This window comes from Macrotis lagotis, chromosome 2 (assembly GCF_037893015.1).
Source record: "Macrotis lagotis isolate mMagLag1 chromosome 2, bilby.v1.9.chrom.fasta, whole genome shotgun sequence".
Classification (NCBI taxonomy): Eukaryota; Metazoa; Chordata; class Mammalia; order Peramelemorphia; family Peramelidae; genus Macrotis; species Macrotis lagotis.
This window is the reverse complement of record NC_133659.1, coordinates 36,193,796-36,214,921: the sequence shown is the minus strand read 5'-3', so window position 1 is coordinate 36,214,921 and position 21,126 is coordinate 36,193,796. Positions and strand designations below refer to the sequence as shown.

Below are 21,126 nucleotides of genomic sequence, written 5' to 3'. Positions count from 1 at the left end.
TATATTCTAATAGCTTTGATAAGCATGTTTCACATTGACTCATGGTCAGAAAGCCCCAGCTTCAAAACCCACCTTAGATAGTGACTCTAGGAAAGTCTCTTAACCTTTATGAGCCAAAGTTTCCTGATTTTCAAAAAGTGGATGGATAGCACCAAATAGGACCAGATGAAAGAACTTCTATAAGGCTCACTGAATAGACTATCCATATGAGAGCTATCCCACCCAAGGGAGAGTTTACAAGGCAAGTGTGAATTTGCTTTTCTAATGTCTTTGGACTCATTTCTGTGGGCACCCCTCCTCCCATGGCCTCTCACTCTGCCAACAAGAAAAAGACCCCTCAGGGGCGGCTAGGTGGCATAGTGGATAAAGCACTGGCCCTGGAGTCAGGAGTACCTGGGTTCAAATCCGGTCTCAGACACTTAATAATTACCTAGCTGTGTGGCCTTGGGCAGGCCACTTAACCCCATTTGCCTTGCAAAAACCTTTAAAAAAAAAAAAGAGCCCCCTCCCCACTAGCTCTGACTATGATTCCTAGCATCTGACTTGTACCTAGGGCTTCCAACTCAGGCCAGAACACCAAAAATGAGGACTCTTCAGTTTCTTACATAACCCTTCCAAAGGACTGGCTATTTGGGTATTTTCAAAATGACCCAACTTAGTACTTTAAGGAGAGAGTGGGAGGAAAGGGGACTAGTGCCCTGATGTCACCAGGTGATAAAGTCTTCAACTCTCCAATCTAGAAATCACTTCTAAGTTTGTTTCCTGTTCCTTTATTTTGTGGAGTGTGTGTGTGTGTGTGTGTTTGTGTGCGTGTGCGTGTGCACGTGTGTGTGTGTGTGTGTGTGTGTGTGTGTGTGTGTATGAGAGTGAATGTGTCTGTCTGTTTCATATACAAAAAGTCCACCACCACTGGAAAAACTCTGTCCCAAACTCTGACCATCAATCTTCAGGCTGCTACTGCTTCCTAGGTAACCAGCATAACTGCGTAAATGAATAGCACATGGCAGAGAGAAACAAAATTCCACCTCTCTCTGCCCCACATGCTTTTTCCTTCCCATATTTTGGAAAAGTGAAAAGTACTTCCAAGATTTAGCAGCAAAGAAGTACTTTTAAAAGGGTTTGTCTTTGTGTGTGTGTGTGTGTGTGTGTGAGAGAGAGAGAGAGAGAGAGAAGAAGAAGAAGAAAAAGAAGAAGAAGAAGAAGAAGAAGAAGAAGAAGAAGAAGAAGAAGAAGAAGAAGAAGAAGGGAGAGAGAAAAAAGAAGAGGGGGGACAGCTATGAGGCACAGTGGATAGAACACCAACCCTGGAGTCAGGAGGAACTGAGTTCAAATTTGGCCTCAGACACATAATACTTATTTAGCTGAATGACTTTAGGCAAGTCACTTTAACCCCCTTGCCTTGCAAAAATGCATGCACATGCGGGGTGGGGGGGGGGAGAAGGAGGAGGAGAAAGAGAGAGACAACAAGAAAAATTTAGAAGGAGAAAAAAATTTCTAAAAGGAATAATAGTAAGGCATAAGATTTTAGTTCTCCTTTGGGCCTATAAAACTCATCCTAAGATTTCACCCTTTGTGAGTTATGAGAACACCAAAGACAAGTCCTTTCTCTATTTTATAAGTCCCTCACATCTCATTTTTAAATGCTTCCTTTTTGAAATTTAGTTGGAAAGTCCATTTTTTCTCATTCTACCTAAGTAAAAATGTGAATCTACTCAGAAGGGAAGCTGTCATTACAAATCAAAACAATCTCTTTCAAAGATTCACTTTGGTCTCAGAAGCAATGGTTCGCTATGAAAGAGTCAAACAGAGACATCAAGTATTAAGAAATTTTCTAACACTCAGAGCTACCTAGAAGTTTCCTTGTGAGGGGGCAGGCTCCCCCTCCTTGGAGATCTTCTAGGAGAGGTAGGGATGAAAATTTCTTTTGGGTATGGGTTGGAGGACATGGACTCTTCCAAATCTCAAATCTTATGATTCTGTGATTTATCTATTCCTTAATCCACACATCATTAAGCTATCTCAGTGTGTAAAGAGGTAGGGGAAGGGAATATCAAAGACAAAAATATCAAGTTCCCCATCCTTTTTTTTCTGTACCACTCTTTAAATAATCTTGAATATCTGTTCCTCAATTTTCATCTTTTCTTTGGATCTCTTGAGGTCTCCAAGTGAAAATATGAGTAGGGCCACAAATCGTATAGATGAAGATCTAGAAAAGACCTCAAAGCCAATCTCACCTTAAAATATAAAGAGTCAGTAAGATGAAAGGATGTGTCCAAGTCATACTGAATGATGCGCCCAAAGGTAATGTCAACATTATGAAACTTGGATCTGAAGAACATGGCCCTAGATCTATTATACATGGCAGGAAGCCCTGGTCCTACTATCCCAAAAAAAGCATCTGATGATGTTTCAACACCGACATGGATTTCTGAAAGAGGAAAGGGGAGGTTCTATAAGAAAGAGATGACGAGGCCCTAGTTTGAGAAGTCTTACCTCACTCACTATCTTCAGATCTTGAGACCCAGAATGGAAACCAGATGTTGCAATATCTCTTACTGGTCATAAAAAATAAGATAATAAAATGGGAGGAAGTGGTTTTACTTAAATTTCCTTAAGGAAATCTAAAAACAGATAAAGACATGAGATGACTTAGAATTTAAAGCCCCATTTGGTTTACATGGCCCATTTCAGTGGTTCCAAGGAACAAGGACTAAATTTGGACATAGGTTCCAATGCTGACTCTGTCTCTGACACCTGTGTAACTGTGATCAAATTAATCTACCCAGGTAAATTTGGGAAAAGTCCCTGCCTCTGTGGCCCCTTCCTGCTCTTCATTTATGGATCCATAGAAGCTACTTCCCATCCCTGATTCCATTTTCTCATCATAAGATGAGTGGACAAGTCTTTAAGCTCCTAGTTTCCAATTCTAGATCTAGGATCCAAAGTAAATATAATCCAGGACTAGAAGAAGTGCCACAGAAGAGACAAGGACAGAGATGGAAGGGACCCTAGAATAACTGTATCTGGAAAAGAATTCCCCCTCGGAGAGCCAGTCCATCTCAAAGCAGCCCATTCCACATCTGGTCAGCTCAGATGGTTAGGCAATTTTTCTTTCTATTGAATCTAAATCTGTGTCTCTGCAACTTCTACCCAGTGTTCATAACACTGGTACAATTTTTTCTAGAGGAGGAATAAACTACATTGGTTCTATTTGGTTTCAAAGCAAAGAAATAGGATTCACGTGTAGAAGCTGCTTTGTTGTTGTTCAGTCACATCTGATTGTGACCCCATTTAGGATTTTCTTGGCAAGGATACTGGAATGAGTTGCTATTTCCTTCTCCAGTTCATTTTACAGATGAGGGAAACTGAGGCAGATGGGGTTAAGTGACTTGGCAAGGGTCACACAACTAATAAGTATCTGAGACTGGATTTGAATTCTCAAAACTGAGTTTTCCTGACTCCAGATTTAGAGCCACCTAACTGCCCATAGAAGATTCAAAGAGGCCAACTTAAGTCAATCTTGGAAATGATGGTTTAAGGTGGGAGGTGGTGAGTTCTCCCTTCAAGCAGAGGCTGGCTGAGTACTCACTCAATGAGTGGAGATTTTCTTGGGCACAGACTGGATGACCAATGAGTTCCCTTCCAATTCTGAAATTCTTATTATTTACCAGACCCTTACTTTTAATATGGTTCTCTTCGGCATGGATATATTAAGAATTCTGGCATCACTGAACTGTTTGTAATTAAGAATGCAAGCCTATTTTTTCAATAATACTACAAAATGAGCCCTTCAGAAATCCAGTCAACAAAACTATGAGCCAACATACTTTTAATGGAAATAGAAGTCAACTCCACAGATCCAGGCTCCAACTTTATCCTTTTCCAACATAAACTTTCCCTGGACCATGATAATGTGGAAAGTAAGGGGTATACGTGAGTGTGTACGTGAGTGTGTGTTTGTGTGTGTGTGTGTGTGTGTGTGTGTGTGTGTGTGTGTGTGTGTGTGTTTTACTATGAGCCTAGCAACCAAACAGGATGATTATACAATAACAATAATTAAGAGTAGCCATCCTAATTACTAAATGATTATTGCCCCCTTGCAGTTTTACATGGGGGAACCTTTTAGCCACAGATTAGATTAAAACTAGACTTCTTCATTCATGGAAGGTGATCATTCGATGATTTATTTTTCATCTCCTACTGCCAGTTTTACTGGAGAGTCCAAAAGCAGAAACACTCAAGAGCTTAGACCTCCACTTCTCCCAAATGCTTTCTGTTCCATCTCACTTGGAAGGGGCCAAAGTCTGAAAGCTTGGGGTCCAAGGTTGAGGTCCTAACAGCTAATGATACGAGAATGTATCTCTCCAAAGAGAAACTGTGAGCTATCACTGCAAAGAGGCCGTCACGCTCATCATCAGACATGATATCATACCCCAAAAATCCCATCTAAACAACACGTCTACTTCAGGACAACCGGCAAACTTGGACGTGCTGGCAAATGAAGAAGCCGTGATTTACAAACAGTAGGTAATGTTTGGATCCCTCCACAGACGCAGTGTTCCTGCAAACAGAAATGACTTCACTGGGGAGCTGCCTGTGGCAAAGGCTGGAGGAATCCTCCTATCGGAGAGAAAGTCCGACTTAAAGACAAAATAAGATAGTCTCAGGCATGTTTATTTTGTGGTCGCAGACCACACATTATGGGGCTATTTACAATGTTTATGATGCTCTTGGGGGTGCCACGAGGGCAGGGCCAGGGCTGAAATCAAAGCTTTGGCCACACAAGTGTTTCTGATGGCTGGCTCCACGAGCTGTCAGACTTCACCAAAACTACCCATGGGTACTTTCTCCAATGGCCCAGCCAGGCTTCCTAACACCTTACAAGAACAGACACCCAAAATGTGACCTTCAAATAACATCTTTTTGGGAAAATAGGAGAGGGAGTGGAATTGCTTCATAAAAGCAGTTTATAAACTCTCAAGTCCAACAGATTTAAGGGCAGAAGACCTCAGAGATTTTTAAATAATTCAGCCCCTCATTTTACAGATGAAGAAATCAAGGCCCAGCGATATTAAGAGACTTGCCCAAGATTAGGAAATAGACCTTGGATTTCATTAGTAGGGGACTTTTTTGGCTCCAAATGTTCTCTGCCTAAAACAATGGTGTCAAAATTAAACAGACTAGGGCAACTAGGTGATGCAGTAGATAGAGCACCAGCTCCTGGAGTCAGGAGGACCTGAGTTCAAATCCGGCCTCGGACACTTAATAATTACCTAGCTGTGTGACCTTGGGCAAGTCACTTGACTCCACTGCCTTATAAAAATTAAAAAAAAAATCAAATCAATAAAAACTAATTCTCCATACTCCTGAGTTTTTTGTTTTTTTGTTTTTGCAAGGCAATAGGGTTAAGTGGCTTGCCCAAGGCCACACAGCTAGGTAATTAAGTGTCCGAGGCCAGATTTGAACTCAGGTACTCCTGATTCCAGGGCTGGTGCTCTATCTACTGCACCACCTAGCTGCCCCTAGCTCCTGAGTTTTTGTTGTTAGAAAACTACAAATTAGCATTATCTTGTACTACAGGAGAAGGAAATGTCAAACCAGTATCTCTGCCCAGAAAACCTCAAATGGAGTCCCAGAGCTGGACACAACTGGAAAATGACTTCACAACAACAAAATGCTACAATACGTTTTATTTATGTTATTAAATATTTCCCAGTGACAGTCTAATCTGTTTCTGGTGGTATTTGACACCCAGTGGCTTAAGTTTATAAGTAACATGTCCAGGGCCACATAGACAGAATACCCAGATCTTCCTGGTTTTGAAGCCAACTCTCTCTCTACTTCACCACACTGCCTCTCTGCTTAAGGATGATGATGATGATGATGATGATGATTGAATGGTAATGTTTGTCCTTCATTCTCAAAGAAAACTACAATATCAGGGAGCTGATGCCATGACAAGCACATGAATTGGATTTGAGTGAGGGAGCGCTGGGCTAAGTCACCAGCCTCACTTTCTCTTCCAGAGTCATCTGGGTCCAGTAGCCAGATGGGAATCAGGACGACTGGAGATAGCCCTGGATGTGAGGCAATTGGGCTTGAGTGGAAAGTGTCTGAAGCTGGATTCAAACTGTAGACCTCCTGACTCCAAGGCCAGCGCTCTATCCACTGCACCACCTAGCTGCCCTTGCTTAAGAATACCAAGACCAAAGCCAACCGGTCACAGATACAGGTTTAGAGGAGGAAAGGAATCTCCAAGGTGATCTAGTTCATTTTTAATGAGAAAGCTGAGATCCAGAACTGGTAAACAATTTGCTGAAGGATAAATAGGTATTAAATGGAAGAAATGAGGATCTGTACCCAGGTCCTCAGTCTTCATACAGCACCCCCCCTAAGGTAGTAAGGAATACCACTTCTTCATTCAAACATCAGTTTCAAAGGGTAATAATAAGCACTTACAAAGAAAAATCTGGGGACACCAGGAGCAAGCCTTTCAGTTTTTAACTTCCAGACCAATAGCTGAGGGGAGTTGAGCAGGAACACAAGAGACTTCTGATGGATCTGCACTGATGAGATAGGTTTCAGGTGCAAGGTGATCTATAAAAGAGAAAAAGAGATGTCACATTAGAACCGGGGTATTTTATTAAAATTCTCTTAGGGACGGCTAGGTGGCGCAGTGGATAAAGCGCCGGCCCTGGAGTCAGGAGTACCTGGGTTCAAATCCGGTCTCAGACACTTAATATTTTTTTTGGAGCAAATAATAAAGAACTTTATTACTGTGACAATTAATAATAACAATAAAGCAACCACTTTAATGGTATTAAACAGAAATTAGCAAGAAGTTTTAAATTTCAGTGAAAGAGGCACTCATGTAAGTATACACATAGTTATGGCTCGCCTATTAATCTCAGAAATCTGCATCTTTTAAAGCAGACTTAGTCCTTTAAAAGTGCTTTGATTTTTCCCCAATTGACAAATGGTCAAAGGATATGCAAAGGCAATTTACAGCTGAGGAAATCAAAGCAATCCATAGTCATATGAAAAATTGCTCCAAATCATTACTTATTAGAGAAATGCAAATTAAAGCTTCTCTGAGCTACCACCTCACACCTCTCAGACTGGCCAATATGACCAGAAAGGACAATGATCAATGTTGGAAAGGTTGTGGGAAATCTGGAACACTAATGCATTGTTGGTGGAGCTGTGAACTCATCCAAGCTTTCTGGAGAGCAATTTGGAATTATGCCCAAAGGGTAACAAAAATGCACATACCCTTTGATCCAGCAATACTACTACTACTGGTCTATACCCTGAAGAAGATGATGAAAAAAGGGTAAAACATAACTTGTATGAAAATATTCATAGCAGCCCTGTTTGTGGTGGCAAAGAATTGGAAATCAAGTAAATGTCCTTCAATTGGGGAATGGCTTAGCAAACTGTGGTCTATGTATGTCATGGAACACTATTGTTCTATTAGAAACCAGGAGGGATGGGAATTCAGGGAAGCCTGGTGGGATTTTCATGAACTGATGCTGAGTGAGATGAGCAGAACCAGAAAAACACTGTATACCCTACCCTAACAGCAACATGGGGGTGATGTTCAACCTTGATGGACTTGCTCGTTCCATCAGGGCAACAATCAGGGACCATTTGAGGCTGTCTGTGATGGAGAACACCATCTGTATCCAGAGAAAGAACTGTAGAACTGGGAATAGTAGTAACAACTTCTCCAACTTGTAATCTATACAAAATGGTTGTTTTTCCAGCTCCAACTAATCCCAAAATTAAAATTCTCATCTCCCAAGTTCCAAACAGACTGGAAAAAATAGTTGAGAAAAAGCCACATAAAATTAATTCAGCAAAGTATCTTTACACGTACCATAGCACCACCGCGGCTGCTCCAGCCTCCTCAGGCCCAGTCCCCAGTGAAGCCTCCCCAGCAGAGGCGACTTCCATGTGGCTCCGGTGGGGAGGAAAAGTCAGACGCTTAATATTTACCTAGCTGTGTGGCCTTGGGCAAGCCACTTAACCCCATTTGCCTTGCAAAAAAAAAACCTAAAAAAAAGAACAACTCCCTCAGGATGGGTCTGGAACCCTAATTCCATCTATCACACAGAAGAGGACCATTCCCAAATCTTAGGCCAGATTCTGCAAATGTGACTGACTCATCTCATTCAGTGGGTGAGCCTGACCCCAAGCCCTGTAACCAAGCAGAACAGAGACACAGAACAAATACAGAACTGGGCCAAGGCAAAGAAAAGCTGTCTTCTATGAACTGCCTTAGCCTGAGGTCAAATGACTAAACTGAACATCAGAGAACAGAAGAAGGCCCTGTGGAGGAAAACTGGCCCTCAGGATCTGGGGAGAGAACCTTTCTTTTCTCCCTCCCAGGTAAGCTTCCGCCCCTTCAAAAATAAGCAGCATTTTGCCAAAGAAAACTAAGAGAAGACAGGAAGGCCAAAAAAAATATCGGCCCCGTCTTGCATCTCCCCAATTGTTGGTTTCAAGGGGTTTTCCCAAAAAATTAAACCCAAAGGACACAGGAACAAAAAAAATGGATTGTGCCAGATCTTTCAGAAAAACAGGAAAGAAACATAGATGAGCCTGGGCAGGAAATCTCAGGCCTGTTTTCATATATGCCAAAGAACAATCATTCCCAGTCTCAGAATATGTGAACAGGGATACATTCTCCCTACCTGGGGCATAGGTCCTCCCAATACTACCCTAGTCCATTCCACTCCACTCCAAGGCTGAACTGTCCCAATAGGTGGGTGAGTGGGTGGCAATTCACCTAAAACAACTGCAGATTAAAATAATTATTTCATAATAACTATCATTTATATAACATTTTAAGGTTTCCAAAGCTTTTTATAAGGAAATATCTCCTTTGGGGGTGGCTAGGTTGCACAATGGTTAGAGCACCAGCCCTGGAGTCAGGAGTACCTGAGTTCAAATCCGGCCTCAAACACTTAATAATTACCTAGCTGTGTGGCCTTGAGCAAGCCACTTAACCCCATTGCCTTGCAAAAACCTAGGGAAAAAAAAAACAAGAAATATCTCCTTTGAGCCTCAAAGGGGTCCTAAATGACAGATTTTATTATTCTGCTCATTTTGCAAATGAGGAAACTGAGGCAAAACAGGTTCAAATCTAGTGAGCCTCTGGAAAAAACTGAGTCTTCCTGACTCCATAGACAAGGGGAAACCAGCAGATGCTGTAGTACATACAGGAAAGACTCTTCCTGGGTTCAAATCCAGCCTCAGACACTTAGCAGCTGGGTGACCCTAAGCAAGGCACCAGGTTCTAAAAATGACTGAATAACAATGACTCCACATGCAACAGTCTGAACCCTGCAGCTCTGGACCATCCATCTGGGGACCAGGGTCTTCCTGGGCAGCTCTCCATCTGTCCTGTAACCCCACCTTAATAACAAGACAAATCCACTTTCCATCTCTTGCTGTAGGAATTGTAATGAAATCAATACTACCTACCCACCTTTTCTAGAAAGATCAAGATAATCCAATGCTAGGGTTCTACTTATCATCTTTATGACTTCCCAGACCAAAACTCCCTTCCTGGCCCTACATGAGAAAGTAAACTCCTTAAGAGGAAGGACTGCTCACTCATGTATTTGTTTTCCCAGTACTTAGCACATAATTTTTTTTTATTTCATTCAGATGAAAAATACATTGGATCCTGGGCATTTATCACCTTTCTCCTAGACTACAATAATAGGCTCCTGATTGGTTTCGTTGCTTCAAGACTCTTCTCTCCAATCTCTCCTCCATTGCTAAAATAAGTACCAGTCTAACCATGACCCTGCCCAGCTCAAAAATCCTTCCCTTGCTCACCACAGCTGTTAACGTTAAGTACAGACCACCTTGACAGATCTTCCATGAATTTGCTGCATTCTGGAAAGTTCTCTCTCTCTCTCTCTCTCTCTCTCTCTCTCTATCTATCTATCTATCTCTGCTTCTAAGAATTTCTCCATCCCTTCAACACTCAGCTCAGGTACCCCTCAAGTGGGTAGCCTTCTCTGAAACCCCCCAATAGTCATCAGCACCTACTCTCTCCTCAAGTAATCTTACATCTGACATCTAGATGCTGCATCACTCTCGCAGAGATCAACTATTTTGCTGAATGAGGGTATCCTAGAAGTCAATAGTTTTGAGGAATGGTCAGGAGAAGATGATGAATCCCAAAAGAGGCAGAGATTTCAAGGGTAGTAGTAAATGAGCAGTGAAATCCTTCTCCTGGAAAATTATGAGGAAGCACATTTGTCACAAACCTTTGGTCAGAATGATTAATTATTCTCAATAATATATATTAGAGCTAACAATACTTGTTCAGTTGTTTCTGTTGTGTTTGACTCTGAGACTATTTGGGTTTTTTTTTTGAAGACAAGGGGCAAAGACACTGGAGTGGTTTGCAATTTTCCTCTCTAGCTATTTACAGATGGGGAAACTGAGGCATTTAAAGTTGTGACTTGCCCAGGGTCACACAGGGGTCAGATTTATACTCAGGTCTTTTTGACTCCAGTGCTCTATCTGCCCAGTAATGATAATGATAATAATAATAAAAATAATGATAATAATTTCAAACTCAGGCCAGAGTTCCTCAAAGCCAGATGATGGAATTTAAATTGGCAAATGTCTTTATATCATGTTTCTATCATGTAGTAGTAAAGTACATTCCAATTATAACCAAAATATTTTTCTAATGGACTTCTCTACCATGCTTATCATACTTGGGCATCTGAGTAATGCAGCAGACAGTGATGGACTTGAAGGTAGGAAGACCCAAGGTCACCCCAGGCTGACACTTTTACTGGATGAATGTCCCTGGGCAAGTCTCTAGATTTCTGTCAAGTCTCAATTTCCATAAAATACAGTTGTCATGAGAATAAAATGATATTTGCAAAGCACTTTGTAAACACCCTATAAACGCTAGCTATACTTATTATTATCAGACCAGTTTTTATTGGAAGCAGTGCCTCCTGCCTCCTAAGTTTGGGAATAAAGATTCCCTAGGACCAGTTGCTGTTAAAGACTGACCCTGAGAAAATGTAATAAATGCCAGAAAAACACACTGAAGAATACTATTTTAAAATATTCCCTTTTGGTCCCTGGGGAAGTTCATCCACTTAGCTTTGGAACTCCCACCGTGAAGCTGAGAGAGGTTGATTTCTGACCTATTCCAATCTTACCTAGCCAGCCCTAGCCATAAGGCCACCACCCCCAGGCCACTTTGATTTCTACCTTGCTGCCCTCATCACAGAGCCCTTACCCACCCACCATTCTCCTCACACCTCTTCTCATGGGTACAGCAATCAAGTCATTTCCACAGAACTTCTGGAACCATCATACTTCCGAACAGTCAGCTCCCCATCTCTGTGACTCCCAGACCTCTCCTGCCAGGTTCCCCTTAAGTGTTGGCTCCCACCCAGCAGGGGTGGTCTCTTATTTTACATGTGTATCCCCAAGGCCAATCAAGGCTGAGCACATATTAAATATATGTCTTTTCATTCTTTCATTCATTTATTTGTACTCCCAGGCTCTGGCAACATTGATTAGTTTGATTAAGTTGTGAGGCAACATGGTGGACAGAGTCATGAAGCCAGCAAGACCAGGGTTCAAGTGTCTGATACATACTATGTGATTGTTGGGAAATTGGGCAAATCCCTTAAGGTCATTGTTCTCTAAGGAAATTTCCAAGAGTTTAAGTTGAAGATCTTTACTGGGAGAGGGCCTTTCCTCACTAGGAAGATAACCTTACCAATGAAATCCCAAATCCAGATGCTAATCCTACTTAATAAATGCTTACTGGCTGATTGATTTTCCCCTATTCTCATATCTTTTTTTATGGACCAAGGGATGGTCCAGTGGGTACAAGAGGAAAGAAGAATGTATAAATGTATAAAAACAAAAATTATCAATAAAAAGGGGGAATAAAACATTCTTTATGTTGATTTTTTAATTCAAATATCTAAAGAGAAGAGAAAATATGTACAAGTGAGAAATTCGAGGTATCTTCCAGATGACTCAAAGATTTTGAACCATGGTACATAAGATCAAGAAAAGGTTACTAAGGGTCACAACTATCACTGCTTTCCTGGAAACGACTTCCTTATTCAATATGTGGCCATGTCTGGCCAAGAAGAGTCATTTTGGCAGATTCAGCACAGGCAGAGTCCCAAGAACCACTTAGCAAAGAAAAATTCATGCTATGGCTTAGAAATTAAAGGGGAAAATCATCCAATATATTTTAAAGCCACATTCATTCTCCTGAAATTACCTTATATAGTTTTTATACTTTATATTTCCTGCTGAATTACCTCTCCCCATCACCTATAGAATGGAGCTTGAGAGCAGGAACTAATTCATTTTTATTATAGTATCTTCAATAACTAATGCATATTTTAGTCCAGACTTGTAATCTAAAGATATTCCTAAATGTGAAAATATTTTAAGATATTTAAGAACATGGACTCACTCATTTCATCAGTGCTACAATCAGGGACAATTTGGGGCTCTCTGCAATGGAGGATACCATCTGTATCCAGATAGAGAACCGCGGAGTTTGAACAAAGTCCAAGTACTGTTTCCTTTAATTTAGGGGGAAAAAACTGCTATCTTATCGTCTGATCTTGTTATCTCTTATACTTTATGCTTCTTCCTTAAGGATATAATTTCTCTCTCATCACATTCAATTTGGATCAATGTATACCATGGCAACAGTGTAAAGACTGACAAATTGCCTTCTGGGGGGGGGGAAGTAAGATTAGGGGAAAAATTGTAAAACTCAAAAAAAAATAAAATCTTTAATGGAAAAAAAAAGATATTTAAGAAGGATGGATGAAGATGAATAATTCCTCTGTAACTTAGTCTTAATATATTGCCTAGGAGTTGGGTGACCTATCCAGGATCACAGTCAATATGTTTTAGAGGTTACACTTGAACTCAGGTTCAAATGATTCCAAAGTTGGCCTTCTATCTGTAATTCTGTGTCGTTTCTAACTTTGCATAGGCAAGGTACTGAGAATATTTTTTTGTTTTTTAAACTTGTTTGACTCTTCATGACCGCATTTTGGAGTTTTCTTGGCAAAGATTTTGGAGTGGTCTGCCATTTCTTTCTCCAGCTCATTTTACAGATAGGAAACTGAGGTAAACTGGGTAAAGTGACTTGCCCAGGGTCACAAGCTATTAAGACTCAGGTCTTTCTGATTCTAGACCTGGCGCTGTATCCACTGCATCACCTACCAAGAATGCAAGCAGAAGTAAAACAGCTCTTGTTGTCAAGTAGCCCGAGGGAGACAAATTGTACAGATAGAGAGATAGAGACAATATAATTATTTTAACAGGGTAAAGGTAAGGTAAAATAGAGACAGACATGGTGAATTGGATGGGTGGGGGAAGATACCAGGAATTGGAGAGATCAAGAAAAACTACCAATGATAGTAAATAATAGGAGTTTAATATAGAAAGCCACTCAGTTATTCAACAAGCTTTTGCCCTGAGCTTTGAAGGAAATAGGGATTCTATGAGGCTGAAGTGAAGAGGAAGGACATTCCAGGACCAGGGGTGGCCCACGTAAAGGCACAAGGACAGGAGATGGGATGCTATCTAGGTAAACCACATTAAGAAGATCAGTTTGTCTGGATCCTGGTGCATCTGGGAAAGGATTAAGTAGACCAATAAGTCTAGAAAGGTAGGTTAAGGCTGGAGGACTATAAATGCCAAACCCAGAGTCCATAATTGGTCCAAGAGTTAAGGGGGTAACCACTGGAGGATAATGAGTTAGGGAGGATGAGCTGGGGAGGCAGATCCAGGGAGAACAATTAGGAGTCTGTTCAGGTAGTCCAGGTGAGAGGCAAAGAGGGCTTAATACATCATTGTTAAACTGAATTGAAACAAGGTGTAGAAAGGTTCATTGGGCCTCCAGGGGTATCCGGTGGAGCATGCTTGGAGTTGCCACACCTGGTTCCTGTTGACCAAGGGCAAGCTTTGGAAACTGCTTCCAGCTCCAGAAATATGACTCAACCTTGAAGGGCCTTGGAGCCAAGAGTGATGACTCAGGGAATGTTCAAGAGAAAACCCCCTCCCCAGCCTTACTCTTCTTTTCTGAATGGAAATCCTCAGGACTATTAAAGAGCATCCTGAGGGAGTGTGGGGGGGTGAGTATTTGTTCTAACCCAACCCAAGTCTCCATTCAATCATCCACCTGGGACATCCAAAGCCCATGTGCTGCCTAGACAAATCTGCTTTTTTGAGGGTCTGCCTTCTTTTATATCCATTCTTTCCAGATTGCAGACAAAGAAGTGTCCTGAGATAAACCTATCCAAGTAACCTTGGAAATTCAAGAGGCCTTTAAGTTTCCTCTGCTCAGAGCCAGATGGGAGCAGGAAAGGAAACCCCCAGCAACTACAGATGGTAATAATGAACCTGAGCCTGGCCATTTATTTTACCAGCAAATGTGTACCTGAGATTTTTGGACAGTGAAGAGTGAGGTGATTTGCTATCCTGCCAATTGCTTTATGGTCTGATGAGGCTTGAGTGATTCCAGATTATGGTTGTTTCAGATTATAATAGAAGCTGTAAATCATTTGAATAAATTTTATTTTAAATTTGATGTCAAATGCATATTTGTGAATGTCCTATGTTTAGCAACCCTTTTGTGTATAGGGATAAATTACCTTTCTGTTCTTTACCTGGTCTCAGTTTCCCCAACTATAAAATATGGATAATAAAATTTCAAGTCATTTATTGTCATTATTTCAAGTCACATTATTGTCATTTATTGGGTGACCTTGAGCAAGCTACTTTCCCCCGACTTGGTCTCAATTGTCTCTTCTCTAAAATGAGGGTCATGGCCTGGATGACTTCTTGGATGCCTTTGAGCTCTGTGATCTATTACTGTGATCCTATAAAGTGAAGGATGACAGCCAAGAAGGGGGGGGAGGGGGGCCTAGAAGAGAGGTGGAAACATTGGCATGGGAAGCAGAGAAAAGCAATACAGCCCTAGCTCTTGAGAAATCCTACTTTCATAGGGAAGATGAGGCATTAAAGGGAGGTTCAGCCGGAGGCCAGATGGAAAACCCAGTGGTCCTTAGGGTATAGAGTCCAGGTCAGATGGCAACTCTAAATATTAACAAATATTGGGAAAATTCTGCACCTTCATTCTTTGGTTGACCTTCATGGATTCCCCAGGGAAGTCCGTTGAGGAAGTTTCTAGGCATTTAATTTGATTTTTATGAAAAGGGACTGCTAGGCGCCTGCCCGTTTAGGCATCCTCAGCAATATCTTAATTACCACTGACACCAAGTTACCTTCTCCAGATTAGGAATGGGGACGGGTGCTGGGGTACAATAACGTTAACCTGGCTCTGACTAGAAGGCTACTGGGTCACACCAGGGTTTCCTCAACTATAAAATGAGGCTACTAATGGCATCTATCACATAGCTTTACTCTGAAGATTAAATTAGGTAGAGTGTGTAAAGGAGCTACTATTGTACTGAATTCCCAAGGGTCATGTTGATAGGGTTAGCTGAATCCAGTTAGAGCTTAGCAAGAATGAACATAACGCAGAACATACTAGCTGATTGGAATGAATGTTGTAAATGATGTTTTAAGGCAAGAGTCTCTGTGACTTTCACTGGAAAGATTTCATTGCCTAACACAGGCAGCCAGTGGTACCGCTGCCCTCCTCCTTTCAGAAATGTTTCTCTATCTCCTATACTTGAGGTTCTTGTTAAGGAATTTATTATGAAACAAGTCATTTTGATGGGCCTAGATGTTTGTACTGAGTGGGAAAAGTCTCTGACAGTCCATGTTCTGGAGAGGGAATAGATCTCGAAGTACATTAGTATAAGAAATTCATGGGGAAGGAAACTTCATCTCTCTCTCTCTCTCTCTCTCTCTCTCTCTCTCTCTCTATATATATATATATATATATATATGAATATACATGTCTATATATGTATGTGTATGTATGTGTATATGCACACATACATCCACATGCATATTTACATAAATGTTATTTGATCCTTTCAGCAACCTCTTTCCATGGAGGTCTGCATCTTTTTTATGGCAAGAGTTGCCCAGAACCCTGAAAGGAGTCATGTGGAGTAGGGACAGAATTTGAATCCAGGTCTTCCTGGTTTCAAGATCTGCTCCCCAGCCACTGCCTATTCACCAGTTTGAGAGTGCTCATTAAATCTCTTTCTCTCCTCCTTGCTCCCTTTCATTCTCCCTCATCCAAAATTGTATGTGCTGGGGGCAAGAGAGGCAGATGATCACTGCCTAGAAGGCTGACTGGGTAATGAAAGCACAGGCTGTCTGAGAAAATCAGCAGTCTCATTAATAAGATTTGCCAGGGTAAGACACATCAATGTCTTTATGCTTTCATAGAAGAAACCACCACACTAAGCAGTAGAAACTACCACACTAAGCACTTCTCAGCCAAATATCCCACTGGGAAAGGACTAGGACTATTCTTCAGTTCAAGGCACTGAGATGGAGTTTTGGAAATTCTAATTTGCTGTCTTACTCCAAATGTACAACATTTCCTCTGTCAAAAATACCATCACAATCATGGTTACAAAAACTTACTCCCAGTGATACAGGCTATAAAACGCAGCCAACATCACTGGCTGAAAATGAAAGGAAATGTTGAACTTTTTATTAGAAGCTGAGTTTGCCTGCTCTTAAGCAAGAATAGGAGAGGGAAAAGAACATTTTGGTGTCTGTAAAATATTTATAAATTCACCCAGAAATATTTCTGCCTCTGTTTTTAAGTCTTAAGTCTGTTTTTTCCCACAGGTCAACAAGGTTGGTCTATTTACCCACAAATGACAATTCTGTGAAGTGTGTCTGTGCATGTGAACCATTTAGGGGATGGTGGGGGGATGGGAATGTGAAGGGGAGAGAAATCCAGACCATGGTTTCATTAGAATAGGGATATTCCAGTGTGAACACTCCCTTTAGGACTGCAGATCAAAAGATCTACTTTAACTTAATTTAACTTGGAGTCTTAAAAAAAGAGTTACGTTGGAACTAGAGAGAGGTTAATTTGATTCTAATTCATTTACCTGTGGCCATATTCCTCAAAACACTTACTAGATGTGTGGCCCTGGGTATGACAATTTACCCTGTGCAGTATGCTATTCTGTAAAATGAGGTGAAGAAGGAAATGGCAAACCACTCCAGTATCACTGCCAAGAAAATCCCAAAAAGGGTCATGCAGAGTCAGATACAACTGAAACAACTCCACAACAGCAACAACAATACTTCTAGGAGGTGATACAGGCAAGCCTTGAACTCAGATCTTTCTGACTCTAAAGCATACCCTTTACTCTCTTTTGTACCATTGTCTTATAGAAAATAAATTTTATATTTTCCTGTTTTGATGAGATTTAATTCAAATTCAGTTTGGGCTGATGATCAACAGTATCTGTGAGTAAAGGTCTTAATTCTCACAAAGTCCCCCGCCCCCCATTCTGTGGCTACCCAGGCACAGTGATGACTGAAGAGTCAGGAAAACCTGAGTTCAAATCCTACCTCAGATACTCTCAAGTTGTGTGATCCTGGGTAAGTCTTTTATGTTCTCTCAATCTCAGACTCCTCATCTGAGGAATGGAAATGATAAGATCATCTATCTCATATGATTATTGTAAGGACTAAATGCTAGCTGTTATTGTGGCTATTCTTATTATTACTGGGACCTGGGTCAGCAGGCTAAGTACTGTAGAATTTTCCAAAGAAAAAAACAATCTTTCCACATGTCCCTTGTGGTAATTTTTACCAGGGATATTATATATAATAACAATAACAAAGAGCCTTAATTTGGAGCTTTAAGGTTTGTAAATCCTTTAAAGACACACTTTTTTTTGATCCTCACAACAATCCTAGGAAGGAGGTGCTATTATTAAACTCATTTTACAAGTGAGAAAACTGAGGCAGACAGAGGTTCTACGACTTATCCTGGAACCCAGGCTTATAAGTGTCCAATGATGAATCTGAACAAAGATTATCCTGAGTCCAGACCTGGCTCTGTATCCAGCGGGTCACCTAACTGCCTCTGACATATAGAAATAATTATTCTTCCAGATCACAAGTACATAGCCTCTAGGACAACCTTTATTCAATTCAATTCAGCAAAATATTTACCAAGTGTTTATACAAAAGATCAAGACCCTGTAGGGTAATGGTTAGAAGCTCAACCTCTCTGTCAAGATGACCCAGGTTCAAGTCTTGGCTCTGATGGATACTATCTGTGTGACTCTGGGAAAAAAATAATAAACTTCTCAGGGCTCCTGGCAGCTCTTTAAACTACCAAGCTACAGAACAGATGTAGATCCGGATTAGTAGGGGGAGTCCCTCCCCAGGGTTTTCCTATCACAAAGATCTGGATTAGAGAGGAAAGAAACTAGAGGGACAACAGAGGAACAACAGAGGAATGTAGGAGGGAAGGAGCCGAGAAGGAAGGAATTTTTTTAAAATTATGGATAGAAAAAAAAGCTCTATGTATATTTAAGAAACTCAAATTCTCAAGAAAATCAAATATTTATATACTTATTGACCTGAGCATTTTCATTTTCTCATTTATAGTTTCTTTAGGCTCAAGGCATATTTTCTAAGTTTCTTAGTCTCTCCAATGTTGCTTTGAAAACACTGGTTCAGAAGCCTGCTCTGTAGGCCTCAGAAAGAAAAATTGTTTGAAATAATGACATAGGTATCATAATTTTGCATCATGTTAGATAATGTCCATATAATACTTTTCAAACCTTAAAGCTCTAAGAAAGTAAGTTAAAGAGAGGTTGACACTGCATTTATTAAAGGCTTAATCTATGCCATCAAGACAGTTTCTGTTCCCAAAAGTCTTCTACTCTAAAGAGGGAAGACAATACAGACATCAGGGGGAACTTGAAAGGATTAAGGGTAATTAACTCCCCATCAGACAAGGAGGAGGAAAAAGAGAAGAAGGAGAAAATAGAGGAGGTAGAAGAAGAGAAGGAGGAGAAGAGGAAGCAAAAAGTTCAATGAGGAAGAGAAGGAAGAGAAAAAAGAAGAGAGTGAAGGTAGAGAGAAAAAGGAGAAAGGGGAGAAAGAAGAGGAGGAAGAAGAGAAATAAGAAGAGGGAAAAAAAGATTTCAATGAGAATCAGGGGGTGAGTGAGATGAAGCACTGTCCAGATCATTTCTAAAATGATAATCTGAGGGAAAAAAAATCATCAATCAGGAGAGGATGGCCCAAAGGCTGGTGACAAGATGTGTAGGAAGCATTTACTCCCAATGATTTTATTTATTATTGTCAAAAATAATAATAGTATTTATCCATGGCTTTAAGGCTTGCAAAAAGCTTTATATACATTATCTCATTCAATGTGATCCTTACAACATCTCTGGGAGGAAAGTTTTACCATTACCTCCATTTTATAGCTGAGGAAACTGAAGCTGAGCCATAAAGTGACTTCTCCAGGGTCACACAGCTATGAAGGGCCTAAGACAGAATTCAAACTCAGGTCTTCCTGTCTTCAAGTCTGCTGTATCCACTTCAGCAGCTGGTTGACTCTATCTTAAGATTTTTCCTCATTTATTCTTGGATTAGTGGGTGTTACCATGGATACACATCTGTGTCACAGCGGTGGCAGAAGAGATTATTTGTTGAAATACCAAGGCACTTTGGTGATAGGTACCATGTAAACAGAGAAGGCAGTCATGTCAACTGTAACTACAAGCTAATTTTTAAAATTAAAAAAAAAAAGTCAGATCAAGCATTAAGTTTCCCCTCGGGCTGCAGTGCCTTTGGGCTATTAGGTTACTCAGTCCAAGAGTGCCATTTGGCAAGGGCAATCACAGCTCTCATGAAGAGTACTAATTTCAAAAGCACTACCTTTAAAGTGATCAGTCTGGTAATGAACATTTACTGTGTAATTCAGCGACTCCAAATGATGGTGACAGATGTCTGACCAATGAGCCATCTCAAAGGAGGGTAAATGGACATCTAATCCCCAGTTAATCTGCAATATGATTCTCTTCTATAGAAAAATGAAAGATTTACCTTAAAACTTTAGATGTTTTTTTTTAAAAAATGCAAATGCTCTCATTAAGCCAGGATTCTTAAAAGCAGGTTGTTAGATCTAAGGCTGGAAAGGACCCCAAAAGTCACATTCTTAGTTTTATAGATGAGGAAACTGAGGCCCAAGCAGCTTAAGTGAAGTATCCAAGGTCACACAGGTAGCAAGTTTCAAAAATAAAATTGCAGTCAGTGTCATATTCCTATGGCAAGGTCCCTCCAACTAATTTTTAATTCAGAAGGAGTAAGAATTATTCTATATGGATAAATTACTTGGACCAAAGGATGAATGAATATCAGAGGACAACAGACTCTGTTTAAATATACACGAGAAAATTCCTGGTTTGACAAAGATTCCAAAAGCAGGGAAAAAGAAACACTTGTTCTTGGAAGTTAATCTGCAAATCAATAGTGGTAGCATCCTATTGCATGAATTTTATTACTCAGAAGCCTTGGAATAGGGGAAAAACTCATGAAGGAAGGAACATTTTCACTATCATGAAAGATGTGAATCTTCTAAGTCTGCGATAAGGGGATAGTAATAAGATTTAAGAAAAAGTAGTGGAAGGCATTCCTATTTAGTCCAAAGATTAGTCCACCATCATGAATTACTCTACAGTCTTTCCAAAGGGTAGACCATTTAACTTTAGGAACATGGATTCCTGATAACATACATTAGAATGATAGTTCTTAAGATATTGTATACTAAAAAGATATTCATAACAGCTCTGTGGTGGCAAAGAATTGGAAATTGAGCGAATGTCCACCAATTGGGGAATGGCTGAACAAACTGTGGTCTATGTATATTATGGAACACTATTGTTCTATTAGAAACCAGGAAGGGTGGGAATTCAGAGAAGCCTGGAAGGATTTACATGAACTGATGCTGAGCAAGATGAGCAGAACCAGAAGAACACTGTACATAACAGCAACATGGGGGTGATAGACAACCTTAATGGACTTGCTCATTTCATCAGTGCAACAATCAGAGACAATTTTGGGATATCTGTGATGGAGAATACCATCTGTATTCAGAGAAAGAATTTTTTAAAAAGT

At 40.5% G+C, this 21,126-nt stretch overlaps 1 protein-coding gene across 1 annotated transcript in view; it reads right to left on the bottom strand.

The window, feature by feature from the left end:
* The window catches only part of TGFBR3 (transforming growth factor beta receptor 3), a 225,887-nt gene that overhangs the window by 86,370 nt on the left and 118,391 nt on the right, over positions 1–21,126 (bottom strand). The window contains exon 4 of the mRNA XM_074221691.1: positions 6,460–6,597. Within this exon, the coding sequence (XP_074077792.1) occupies positions 6,460–6,597 (138 nt within the window). The remainder of the gene's footprint in view (positions 1–6,459; positions 6,598–21,126) is intronic.